The sequence below is a fragment of the Scyliorhinus torazame genome, chromosome 13 (genome assembly GCF_047496885.1).
Source record: "Scyliorhinus torazame isolate Kashiwa2021f chromosome 13, sScyTor2.1, whole genome shotgun sequence".
Classification (NCBI taxonomy): domain Eukaryota; kingdom Metazoa; phylum Chordata; class Chondrichthyes; order Carcharhiniformes; family Scyliorhinidae; genus Scyliorhinus; species Scyliorhinus torazame.
Window position 1 is genome coordinate 201,088,496 of NC_092719.1, and position 13,443 is coordinate 201,101,938.

At 48.6% G+C, this 13,443-nt stretch overlaps 1 protein-coding gene across 1 annotated transcript in view; it reads left to right on the forward strand.

Moving 5' to 3' along the window:
• Positions 1 to 12,749, forward strand: part of ifrd2 (interferon-related developmental regulator 2) — a 59,488-nt gene extending 46,739 nt beyond the window's left edge. Inside the window, exons 11-12 of the mRNA XM_072472896.1 lie at positions 869 to 964; positions 10,170 to 12,749. Of these exons, the coding sequence (XP_072328997.1) occupies positions 869 to 964; positions 10,170 to 10,250 (177 nt within the window). The 3' untranslated portion in view covers positions 10,251 to 12,749. The remainder of the gene's footprint in view (positions 1 to 868; positions 965 to 10,169) is intronic.
• Positions 12,750 to 13,443: the final 694 nt, after the last annotated feature.

The window sequence follows — 13,443 nt, forward strand, 5'->3', positions numbered from 1 at the left end:
ATTGTAACTCCTCTGCTGCCCTATCTGGTATAGAATCCCGACAATGCAGAAGGAAGCCATTTGGCCCATTGAGTCTACACCTACCCTCCTAAAGAGCACCCTCCCTAGACCCATAGCCCCATACATTGATCACAGCTAATCCACTTAACCCGCACATCTTTGGACTGTGGGAGGAATCCGGAACGCCCGGAGGAAACCCATGCAGACACTGGGAGAACGTTCAAACACCACACAGGCAGTCACCCAAGGCCGGAATCGGACCTGGGTCTCTGGCACTGTGAGGCAATATTGCTAATCACTGTGCACCCATCATCTGACTTGGCGTAGACCAGGTCAGATACAAGACCTTTTCTACTCTGCCTGGTTCAGTACCATATCAGTCTGATTTGTGGGGAGAATGCTACCAACATTTTGTTCGTTGAGACTTGTAGTGGGTGTATGAAGTCTTCTCTCGGGCCTCTGACAGTGGTGCCAACGAACAGGCTGCCATAAACAGCAATAGTTCCGAAGATTTTTTTTTTTGTCCGGAACAGAGGGGTTTCCTGATGGCGAGAAATCACAAACTTTGTCTTAGTTCTGTAAAAAAAAAAGCTTTTCCACTGTAAAGCTTTTGACCAGAGACATCAGATGATTGTTCCACAGTGGTATTCTCCAAAGTGAACCTGAAGCTTGTAAACTGCTAAAACAATATGCAAAGATAATATGTAAAATTGCACTGCTCATTAAACCTGTTTACACTTTGTTAACATGTCACAGTGGTTAGCACTGCTGCCTACGGTGCTGCCAATTTTTAATTTTAAAAACCTGTCAGAAAGTGATTCTGATTTCAACCTATCATTCAATTTTTGTTAACTTTCTGCTTCCACAGCATAATGAATTGCTCCGGGATATCTTTGAACTGGGTGCTCCTCTAATGCTAGATGCTGCTGCTATCAGGGCCAATAAAATTTCAAGATTCGAAAAGGTAAAAACTTTTGATCTCCAGCTAAAATTTTTGGAATATAACATATCCTACATATATTAAATAGTATATATCCTATTTGAAATGCTTATGGTATTGTTTCTTCTCATTCTGATTCTCCCTCTTGCCCGGCTTGCAAAGCTGGGTATGGGATGAGCGTGAATAAAAAGCAAGAGGGTACATAAAAAGCAAGAGGGTAGCAAGGGAAAGGGTTGGCCCACTGTAGGACAGGGGAGGGAATCTGTGTGTGAAGCCAGAGGAAATGGGCGAGGTACTAAATGAATACTTTGCATCAGTATTCACCAAAGAGAAGGAATTGGTGGATGTTGAGTCTGGAGAAGGGTGTGTAGATAGCCTGTCACATTGAGATGACGAGGTGTTGGACGTCTTGAAAACTATTACGGTGGATAAGTCCCAAGGGCATGATGGGATCTACCCAAGAATACTGAAGGAGGCAAGAGAGGAAATTGCTGAGGCCTTGACAGAAATCTTTGGATCCTCACTGTCTTCAGGTGATGTCCCAGAGGACTGGAGAATAGCCAATGTTCCTTTGTTTAGGAAGGGTAGCAAGGGACTTCTGGTTGCGGCTATGCCTAGGTAGGTTGCACGTTCGGCGGCTCCCGCCGGGAACGGACTTTTGGGCTCTTCAGAGGGGCCCCAATGGCAATTATTCAACGGCTTCCAGTGTGGGAAGGTGACAGCAAGGTTCCCCCGACACTATATGGATTGGACCAGGCGTGGTGCGGTTAAAAAAGTGATCCTGGTGCAGCGGAAAGTGCGAGGGAAGAAAAGCAAGATGACGGCGGTGGAGACCAAGCAGCGTGGGCGCAGGAGCAGCAGGAGTTCCTTAAACGCTGCTTTGCGGAGCTGAAGACAGAAATGCTGGCGCCAATGAAGGCGGCGATTGAGAAGCTTGTGGAGACCCAGAAGGCCCAAGGTCCGGCGATCCGGGAAGTGCGGCAAAAAGCCTCGGAGAACGAGGACGAGATCTTGGGCCTGGCGGTGAAGGTGGAGGCTCACGAGGCGCTGCACAAGAGCTGGCAGGAAAAATTTGAGGACCTGGAGAATAGGTCGAGGAGGAAGAATCTTCGGATTCTGGGTCTCCCTGAAGGCATGGAGGGGCCCGATGCCGGGGCATATATGAGCACGATGCTCAATTCGCTGATGGGCGCGGGAGCTTTCCCGATGCCCCTGGAGCTGGATGGGGCTCAATGGGTCCTGACAAGGAGACCCAAAGCCAACGAGCTGCCAAGGGCTGTAGTGGTGAGGTTCCACCGCTTTATGGACAGAGAGTGTGTCCTGAGATGGGCCAAAAAAGAGCGGAGCAGCAGGTGGGAGAACACGGAGATCCAAATTTACCAGGACTGGAGTGCGGAGGTGGCTAAGAAGAGGGCTGGTTTTAACCGGGCTAAGGCGGTTCTCCATCGGAAGGGGGTGAAGTTCGGGATGCTGCGGCCAGCGCGATTGTGGGTCACATTCCAAGATCGGCACCACTATTTTGCAAAGCCTGATGAGGCATGGAACTTTATCCAGTCTGAAAAGTTGGACTCAAACTGAGGGCTTGTCGTGGGGCGATGTTTACTGCGTTTGGGGAATGTTCTTTTTGTTTTGGTGCTGGGTGGGGATGGGTGAATGGATTTGATGTGGGGGCTGTGGGAGAATGTGGACGTCGGTGTTGGAGGGGCAGGGCCCCGCGGAGGAAGAGGGGGGGTGGAGACCCGGGGATGGGAAGTTGGGGTAAGGCCGCAAAAAGGAGCTGCGCCAGAGGGGGCGGGGCTGGCTCAGGCGGAAAGCGCAGGCTTTTTCCCGTCTTTGGGGAAGGATGGGGGGGGGCAGGCGGTGCTGGAGAGGAGCGCACACTGACTGCCAAGGGGTGGGGGGATTCTCACACTGGGGGGTCGATGGAATGGCGGGAGAGGCCGGGGTCAGCAGGAGTCAGCTGACTTACAGGAGTGTCATGGGGGGAGCAAAATGGCTAGATGAGGATCTAGCGGGGGGAGGGGGGGGGGGGGGGGAACTGGGTTGCTGCTGCACTGGCCAGAGGGGAGCTGGAAGTAGGAGAGGTAGTCAGGGCGGGGGTCCGCCGCCTGGGGGACTGGAGGGTGCGGGAGGCGCGGGCACGTGGCTGGCCTAGAAAAGGAGATGGCTAGTCGGCAGGGGGGGTTGCGAGTAGCCCCCTGATCCGGCTGATAACTTGGAATGTGAGGAGCCTGAACGGGCTGGTCAAGACGGCCCGGGTGTTCGCACACTTAAAGGGACTGAAGGCAGACGTGGTTATGCTCCAGGAGACACATCTGAAGGTGGCAGATCAGGTTAGGCTGAGAAAGGGATGGGTAGGGCAGGTCTTTCATTCAGGGCCGGATGCGAAGAACAGAGGGGTTGCAATACTGGTGGGGAAGCAGGTGTCGTTTGAGGCACTGACTATTGTAGCAGATAATGGAGGTCGATATGTGATGGTGAGTGGTAGGTTGCAGGGAGTGTGGGTGGTACTGGTGAACGTATATGCCCCGAATTGGGATAATGCCGGATTTATGAAACGCATGCTGGGTCGGATTCCGGATCTGGGGGTAGGAAGCTTGATAATGGGGGGGGGGGGGGGGGAGGACTTCAACACGGTGCTGGACCCAGCACTGGACCGTTTCTAGGTCCAGGACGAGTAAGAGGCCGGCTGCGGCCAAGGTGCTCAGAAGGTTTATGGACCAGATGGGGGGAGTGGATCCATGGAGGTTTGCCAGGCCGCGGGCCAGGGAATTTTTCTTCTTTTCCCACGGCCATAGAGCCTACTCCCGGATAGATTTTTTCATTTTGAGTAGAGCGCTAATCCCGAAAGTGGAGGGAATGGAATATTCGGCCAAATCCATCTCGGACCACGCCCCGCATTGGGCGGAGCTGGAGTTGGGGGAGGAGATGGACCAGCGCCCGCTGTGGTGCCTCGATGTGGGACTGTTGGCGGATGAGGGGGTGTGCGGGCGGGTGCGGGGGTGTATTGAAAGATACGTGGAGGCCAATGACAACGGGGAGGTGCAGGTGGGGGTAGTCTGGGAGGCGGCGGTCAGGGGAGAGCTAATCTCCATTAGGGCCCACAGGGAGAAGAGGGAAAGGGAGAGGTTAGTTGGGGAGATTTTAAGGGTGGACAGGAGTTATGCAGAGGCCCCCCGAGGAGGGGCTACTTAGGGAGCGACGGAACCTCCTGACTGAATTCGACCTGAGGACCATGGGGAAAGCAGAGGCACAGTGGAGGAAAGCGCAAGGGGCGGTGTACGAGTATGGGGAGAAGTCGAGTCGGATGCTGGCACATCAGCTTCGTAAGAGGGAGGCAGCGAGGGAGATTGGAGTTAGGAATAGAGGGGGGAATACGGTACGGAGTGCGGTGAGAATAAACAAGGTATGTAGGGACTTCTATGGGGATCTGTACAGGTCTGAGCCCCCAGCGGGGGAGGAGGGGATGCGACGATTCCTAGATCAGCTGAGGTTCCCGAGGGTGGAGGAGGAGCAGGTGGCTGGTTTGGGGGCGCCGATTGGGCTGGAGGAGCTGGTTAAAGGACTGGGGAACATACAGGCGGGGAAGGCCCCGGGGCCGGATGGGTTCCCGGTTGAATTTTACAGGAAATACGTGGACCTGCTGGGCCCGTTGCTAGTGAGGACTTTCAATAAGGCGAGGGAGGGGGGGACCTTGCCCCCGACAATGTCCAGGGCGCTGATTTCTTTGATCTTGAAGCGGGACAAGGATCCATTGCAATGTGGGTCGTATAGACCGATTTCGCTCCTCAATGTTGACGCTAAGTTGCTGGCGAAGGTGCTGGCTACGAGAATTGAGGACTGTGTCCCGGGGGTGATTCATGAGGACCAGATGGGATTTGTGAAGGGTAGGCAGCTAAATACAAATGTGCGGAGGCTCCTCAATGTGATTATGATGCCCTCGGTGGAGGGGGATGCGGAGGTAGTGGCAGCTATGGACGCGGAGAAGGCCTTTGATCGGGTGGAGTGGGAGTATCTTTGGGAAGTGTTGCAGAGGTTTGGGTTCGGGGATGGGTTCATCAGTTGGGTCAGGCTGCTACATCGAGCCCCGGTGGCGAGTGTGGTTACGAACCGGCGGAGGTCGGAGTACTTTCGGCTGTACTGGGGGACGAGGCAGGGGTGTCCCTTATCCCCCTTGTTTGCACTGGCAATTGAGCCACTGGCCATGGCACGGAGGGAGTCCAGGAAATGGAGGGGATTGGTTCGGCGGGGGGAGGAACACCGGGTGTCGTATGCCGATGACCTGTTGTTGTATGTTACGGTTCCAGTGGAAGGGATGGCGGAGGTCATGCGGATCCTTTGGGAGTTTGGGGACTTTTCAGGGTATAAACTCAACGTAGGGAAGAGTGAGCTCTTTGTGGTGCATTCAGGGGACCAGGGAAGGGGGACGGACGAGCTATTGCTGAAGAGGGCGGAAAGGAGCTTTCGGTACCTGGGATCCAAATAGCTAGGAGTTGGGGGGCCCTGCACAAGTTCAATTTGACGTGGTTGGTGGAGCAGATGGAGGAGGATTTTAAAAGATGGGAAATGCTGCCACTCACTAGCGGGTAGGGTGCAGTCGGTCAAAATGACGGTCCTTCCGAGGTTTCTCTTTGTGTTCCAGTGCCTTCCCATTTTGATCCCCAAGACCTTTTTCAAACGCGTAAGCAGGAGCATCATGGGATTTGTGTGGGCGAATAAGACCCCGAGGGTGAAGAGGGTGTTTCTGGAACGTAGCAGGGACAGAGGGGGGCTGGTGCTGCCGAATTTGTGTGGCTATTATTGGGCAGCCAATGTGGCGATGATCCGTAAGTGGGTAATGGAGGGAGAGGGGGCGGTGTGGAAGAGGCTAGAGATGGCGTCCTGTGTGGGCTCGAGTCTGAGGGCGCTGGTGACGGCACCGGTGCCGCTCTCGCCGACAAAATACACCACGTGTCCGGTGGTGGCGGCGACGCTGAAGATTTGGGGGCAGTGGAGGCGACACGGGGGGCGAGGTGGGAGCCTCGGTTTGGTCCCCGATTCGGGAGAACCATCGGTTCGTCCCGGGAAGGATGGAAGGGGGGTTTCGGAGCTGGCATCGGGCAGGGATTTGAAGAATGGGGGACCTGTTCATCGATGTGACGTTTGCGAGCCATGGGGCGCTGGAGGAGAAGTTTGGGCTACCCTCGGGAAACGCTTTCAGGTACATGCAAGTGAGGACGTTTGTGAGGCGGCAGGTGAGGGAATTCACGCTGCTTCCGACACGTGGGATTCAGGACAGGGTGATTTCGGGTGTATGGGTTGGAGAAGGCAAGGTTTCGGCGATTTAACAGGAGCTGCAGGAAGAGGAGGAGGCCTCGGTGGAGGAGTTAAAGGGCAAGTGGGAGGAGGAGCTTGGGGAGGAGATAGATGAGGGTCTGTGGGCTGATGCCCTGAGTAGGGTTAATTCTTCCTCCTCTTGCCCCAGGCTCAGCCTAATACAGTTTACAGTTACTCACAGAGCGCATATGACAGGGGCGAGGTTGAGTAGGTTCTTTGGGGTGGAGGACAGATGTGGGAGGTGCCCAGGGAGCCCGGCAAATCACGTCCATATGTTCTAGTCGTGCCCGGCGCTGGATGGGTTTTGGAGATGTTTTGCGAGGACTATGTCCAAGGTAGTGAACGCCCGGGTCAAGCCGAGCTGGGGATTAGCATTATTTGGGGTATCGGAAGAGCCGGGAGTGCAGGAGGCGAAAGAGGCCGGTATTCTGGCCTTTGCGCCCCTGGTAGCCTGGCAGAGGATTTTGCTACTGTGGAAAGATGCGAAGCCCCCTAGTGTGGAAGCTTGGATCAATGACATGGCAGGGTTCATCAAGCTGGAGAGGATAAAGTTTGCTTTGCGAGGGTCTGTGCAGGGGTTCCTCAGGTGGTGGCAACCGTTCCTAGACTATCTCGCGGAGCGTTAGGAGGAGGTCAGCAGCAGCAGCAGCCTGGGGGGGGGGGGGGGGGGGGGCTTCTTTTGGGGTGGCGTTTGGGTTAAGGTGGGGTTTTTTCCCTATTTGTGTTTTTTTACTGTTATATGGGGGGTGATTGTATATGGGGGAAATCCAATTATAATTTCTGCTTGGTGTGTTCTTGCTTCTTTCTTCTTGTTGGGGTGGAGGGGGGGTTTGTTGAAAATTTGAATAAATATATATATTTTTTTAAAAAGAAGGGTAGCAAGGCTAATCCAGGGAACTACAGGCCGGTGAACCTTACGTCAGTGGTAGGGAAATTACTGGAGAGAATTCTTCGAGACAGGATCTACTCCCATTTGGAAGCAAGGGGTCGTATTAGCGAGAGGCAGCACGGTTTTGTGAAGGGGAGGTCGTGTCTCACTAACTTGATAGTTTTTCGAGGAGGTCACAAAGATGATTGCAGGTAGGGCAGTGGATGTTGTCTATATGGACTTCAGTAAGGCCTTTGACAAGGTCCATCATGGCAGACTGGTACAAAAGGTAAAGTCACACTGGATCAGAGGTGAGCTGGCAAGATGGATACAGAACTGGCTTGGTCATAGAAGGCAGAGAGTAGCAATGGAAGGGTGCTTTTCTGATTGGAGGGTGTGACTAGTGGTGTTCCGCAGGGATCAGTGATGGGACCTTTGCTGTTCGTAGTGTATATCAATGATTTGGAGGAAAATGTAACTGGTCTGATTAGTAAGTTTGCGGGCGACACAAAGGTTGGTGGAATTGCGGATAGCGATGAGGACTGTCAGAGGATACAGCAGGATTTAGATTGTTTGGAGACTTGGGCGGCCAGGTGGCAGATGGAGTTTAATCCGGCCAAATGTGAGGTAATGCATTTTGGAAGGTCTAATACAGGTAGGGAATATACAGTGAATGGTAGAACCCTCAAGAGTATTGACAGTCAGAGAGATCTAGGTGTACAGTTCCACAGGTCACTGAAAGGGGCAACACAGGTGGAGAAGGTAGTCAAGAAGGCATATGGCATGCTTGCCTTCATTGGCTGGGGCAAGTCATGTTGCAGCTGTATAGAACCTTAGTTAGGCCACACTTGGAGTATAGTGTTCAATTCTGGTCGCCACACTACCAGAAGGATGTGGAGGCCTTACAGAGGGTGCAGAAGAGATTTACCAGGATGTTGCCTGGTATGGAGGGCATTAACTATGAGGAGAGGTTGAATAAACTTGGTTTGTTCTCACTGGAACGACAGAGGTTGAGGGGCAACCTGATAGAGGTCTACAAAATTATGAGGGGCATAGACAGAGTGGATAGTCAAGAGACTTTTTCCCAGGGTAGAGGGGTCTAGGTTTTACTAGGGGGCATAGGTTTAAGGTGCGAGGGGCAAGGTTTAGAGGAGATGTATGAGGCACGTTTTTTAACACAGGTGCCCGGAACTCGCTGCCGGAGGAGGTGGTGGAAGCAGGGACGATAGTGACGTTTAAGGGGCATCTTGACAAATACACGAGTAGGATGGGAATAAAGGGATACAGACCCTGGAAGTGTAGAAGATTTTAGTTTAGATGGGCATCATGGTCGACACAGGCTTGGAGGACCGAAGGGCCTGTTCCTGTGCTGTTCTTTGTTCTTTAAATGAGTCACATTTCCTTTCTCTTGAGGAATGGATTCATTGTGATCTAGAGCATACTGGGATCTGGAGCTAGTCATACTGGGATCTGGAGCTAGTCATACTGGGATCTGGAGCTAGTCATACTGGGATCTGGAGCTAGTCATACTGTGATCTAGAGCTAGTCATACTGGGAATTCTGGACACCTAGTTGAACAGGTGGCCTTGAGACTTGAAATTTGATTCAAATTTAAAAATATTTTCTCATTGACTAGAAATTGCATGCAGAAAACCATGGGGTAATTTTCTGACTGCTCTTTCACTCCTTTCTTCCTCCTCGTATGGAGGTGCCTCTGATGCAGTCATTGTTGAACAATTGAGGGATGGTACAGTGGTTGGCGGTGAGGACCCGGTTTCTAATCCCGGCCCTGGGTCACTGTCCGTGTGGAGTTTGCACATTCTCCCCGTGTCTGGGTTTCACCCGCACAACCCAAAGATGTGCAGGTTAGGTGGATTGGCCACGCTAAATTGCCCCAAATGAAATGAAAATCGCTTATTGTCACAAGTAGGCTTCAAATGAAGTTACTGTGAAAAGCCCCTAGTCGCCACATTCCGGCGCCTGTTCGGGGAGGCTGGTACGGGAATTGAACCGTGATGCTGGCCTGCCTTGGTCTGCTTTAAAAGCCAGCGATTTATTTGGGGGGGAAAATAATTGGGTACTCTAAATTATTTTTAAAAAGAAGAAAAATTGTTGAACAGTTTGAGGGCTATATCTTAAATTACTACCCTCTGCACCCAATTTTTGGGGTTTATAATTGGGATGTGGTTTGAATTACTGGTTTATAGTTTCCTTTTATATTTTAAAAGCAATGTTGTAATTAATTGGGCCACTCCAGGCCTTATTCAAGCTAACTGCCTTTGTGAACCTGTTTATAGTAAACCCCTCTGGGATTTGATGCAGTTTACTGGTTTTCTCGAAGTTTGCCACAGCCACACTAAGAGTGACTTAATTATATAGCCAATTTCACTTTTGCATAATATTAAGAAGTTTTCACTCTGGTAGAGTCCATGTTCAGTTCAGGTCTGCCCCAAATAATGTGTGGACTAAGAGGATGTACAGAATGGCTGTTGGGTATTTGCCATTCCCGCATGAAATTGACCCTTAAAAGATGCACTGATTTTGTGGCATGCTTACTGGGGAAGTGTCTTTAAAGGATATACTTTTACCACCTATTGCTATCTCCTGATGAGGTTTGGAGGCTGCTGCATTGAACCTGCCATTTCTTTTAGGGGCACAGTGGTTAGCACTGACGCCTCACCACGTCAGGGATCTGGGTTCGATTCCGGCCTTGGGCGACCTGTGTGTAGTTTGCCCATTCTCCCTTCACTGCGTGGGTTTCCCCTGGGTGCTCTAGTTTTCCCACACAATCCAAAGATGTGCAGGTTAGGTGGATTGGCCATGCTAAATTGCCCTTGAGTGTCCAACGGTTAGGTGGGTTTATGGGGTTAGGATGGGGGAGTGGGGTGCTCTTTCCGAGAGTTGGTGAAGACTGGGTGAGCCAAATGGCCTCCTGCACTGTAGGGATTCTATGATAATGGGTTATAGATATCATAATTTTTATATATTTGCGTCTCTTGTTCCAAAGTAAGAGTAATTTGTTGATTTACATCTTTCCTGAAACAGCATCTGTACAACTCTGCAGCATTCAAAGCAAGGACCAAGGCAAGAAGCAAAGTCCGTGATAAGAGAGCGGATGTACTTTGAGAAACCAAAACAGAAATCATGTCAGACCTCTTTCTGTAAATTTTAATGTTTCTGGACACTGTGATATAAAGTACACTCAACAGGGTTTACTGAAATGTGTAAGCAATCGTGGGGCCTTTTAATATTGCATACCTGCACAGTTCCCCTTGCTGTGTTTGCTTTTTATTCAATTGTCATTTCACAAAATCAGCATTTTAAATTATATAAAAATATATATAATTTCTAGGATTGATTCAGAAACAAATGTTGCTATGGATTGATCCAACCGTCAGATTAAGTAAATTAACGTGATTGTCTCCACTTGACATTTTGCCTTGCAGATTGAGCTTGTAAATTTAGTCACTTCATTCAAGATATATTATGGCGAAATTGATTAAATATTTCAAATTAATTTAATTTTGCAAAAAAAAAGAAAAGCACAAAAATAAGTGGGTAGTTTTTTTGTAATTTCCTACCTACATTTTGTACCACTATGCTTTTTAAATAAGAACGGTGAGTCACAGTGAGCTGAGACTGGTTGGGTTGGAGAAAGGCTGAGTGTATAGACTCATCCTTTTGAATGTAGTAACCAGACATTTTATGATGCTAGGATTTGGGTTTTGAAATCTTAAAATCATTCCCCTCTGGTTGCCTTCTGTTACACACCTAGCAAATTTAACTTGGTCTCCAAACTTCCCACTTTTCATGCCATGTAAAGTGGATTGACCATGCAAATGATCTTTGACGTTGTGGATCCTATGGCCTTTCCTCAGAATTTAAATCGCATGGTAGATTAGAGGCCATTTACAGCTGAACATGGATCGCTTGCGAAGTACAAGGTTTTGGCATTTGCTGGATTTCGCCATGGCTTCAATGCATACATTTTAGATTGATGCTTTTATTTACTAGAAGTTTGCAGTACAACATTTCCACACCAGGTCTCTGTCACTTCAGTCTTAAAATTATTTATTCAGGGCATTTATTTACAAAAGACTTGAAGCCGAAATATTGTGTATTCAATTTGTGTGAAACAATTATTGAAAAAAAAATGTTTTCTTAAACCCCAAACATTTCAGTTTAATTCAAACCAAAGGGTAAAAGAATGGGTCTTAATATGATTGTACACTCTTTTTAAAAAAAAAAAAAAAAAAAATTATTTTAATGTATTTTATGAATCTTATAACTGAAACTTCCTGGAGCCTCTATCCCAGCTTCTGGCTGGGAGAATGTCGCAGGTTTTTCCAATGCTGTACCACCGTGGCCATGAGGATTGTACCAAGTGCTGACTGAGGTTGAGACTCCTCCCCTTCCTCTTGGTTCTTCATATATTTAATCTCAGTTCAATGCTGTACTCCAGGACCCAGCTAGCAGGGTTGTTTTCTTTGGGTAGTGTGGGAATGAGAGAAGAAAAACAGTGAGATGTTACACCAGTGCTGAGATGAACTGTATGCTATTATAGCTGTTTTGATTATGGAATTCCATTCCTGCGATGATAGTATACTCACATGTGAAATCAGGCAGTCTCCTTGCCTGTGCTCATGTCTATTGACCCCATGTTTTCTGCAAACATAACCGTGGAATTACTGTTGCTGACATTTGGATGTTGACCGTGAGAGTTTGTTTTCACTCTGAAATGTTTTCACCTTGAAAACCATCTTATCCTTTTGAAGGTGGCACAGAAGGTATTTCCTGACTGAACTCAATTGAAGGCTCTACTTCTAACAGTAGTTGAGCACCTTTGCTCAGGAAGCAGAATTGGCATAGCATTGCCGTAAATTATTTTCTCTCGACCATGTGTATTTGGTGCTGCCCAGTTGTAGGCCAGAGCTCACTGTGCGTCCCATCGCTCTCATTTCTCCCATTGCCAACTTGAAAATGCATGTTAAAAAGGATTATCCTCTGTCTCTTTGGAATGTAATGAAACTTTAGCTTTTTGTTACCATAGGCCAATAATCATGAAAAGAAACTGGTTCATTTTCATACATTGGCAACCAATTAGGAAGAGGGTTGGGGATTATTGCTCTCAAATCATACAACAGTGGACCCAGGAGATGTTAATAGACGTTGCATTTCCCAGCATTTTAAAAATTCCATTGTCTGTAAATGGCTGTGTTTGGCAGTAATGGATGTAAACCTCAAAACGTGTTCCTGATTTGGCAACATCCAAATGTCAGATGGAATAAATGTTAAAATGAATCTGCCTCATTCCCCTGCCCTAGTAGATTGGATTTTGCACACTTTATCTTTATCTCCCCATCCTGGGGGATTGGATCTGGGTTCTATGGTTCCCTCCCTCGGCGGCCACCCTTGGTAGATGGAATCTGAGCTACTTGGTTTCCACCAAATCTGATGAGTCTCTCCAGCAGCTTCAGACAAGTGGTACTTATATGCAAACAGATTTTAACAAATAAATCCTTTTCCAGGTCTCTCACTCTGAAGAATAAGGAAGGATTTTTGTGTATGTGCCTTTGCATCATGTATGCTGTATCTAGAGGAGCTTATTAAATATTGCAAAAGTGATTATGGTTTGTTTATCTTATTGCTGGGGTGAAGGTAGCGACTTCGGAAGCATGGAAGGGTGGCAAGGGCCTAGCAATGAAAATGGTTTGGAAAAGGAATTTTGTTTCAAAATTACCTTTAAACCAAAATTGTGGGAAAGCCTATCTATTAGCAACGTGGATAAAAGTCATTCAAAACTTCATTTCCCCATTGGGCTTAAATCACTTTTGGGGGGGGGGGGGGGGGGGGGCAGAGAACCGGCTGAGATCATCTTCAACTGAGAAAAATTAGCCTTGATGTTTTCTGTCAACAGATGAACAGCTGCTCCTAATCACAGGTGTTTCCTAAGTCAACCTTTATAAACTAGCAGTAATTAATGTTTCAAATGTGAGATTTGCTTGAAATTGTGCTTTGAGAATTCGATCTGCTTCAAAATATCTTTGAAAGTCAAACTCCGATCTCAGGATTTGAACATTTCAGTCTGCTCGGAAACCTACTAATACAAGGAGGGAAAGTCTGCACATACATGACTGGCAACTCTGTCCCTGTCACCGTAAAGTTTCAATGAAAGGTATTAGTACACTCTGGGTGGATGAGACACATTCAGTTGTTTCCCCTTTATTTTGGTTCTTACTATTAGGATTATTGTTTTTATAAGGTCGTTGCTCAATTCTGCATCCCTTCAAGTTGGGGTTGCTGCTCTTCCACTTTGATC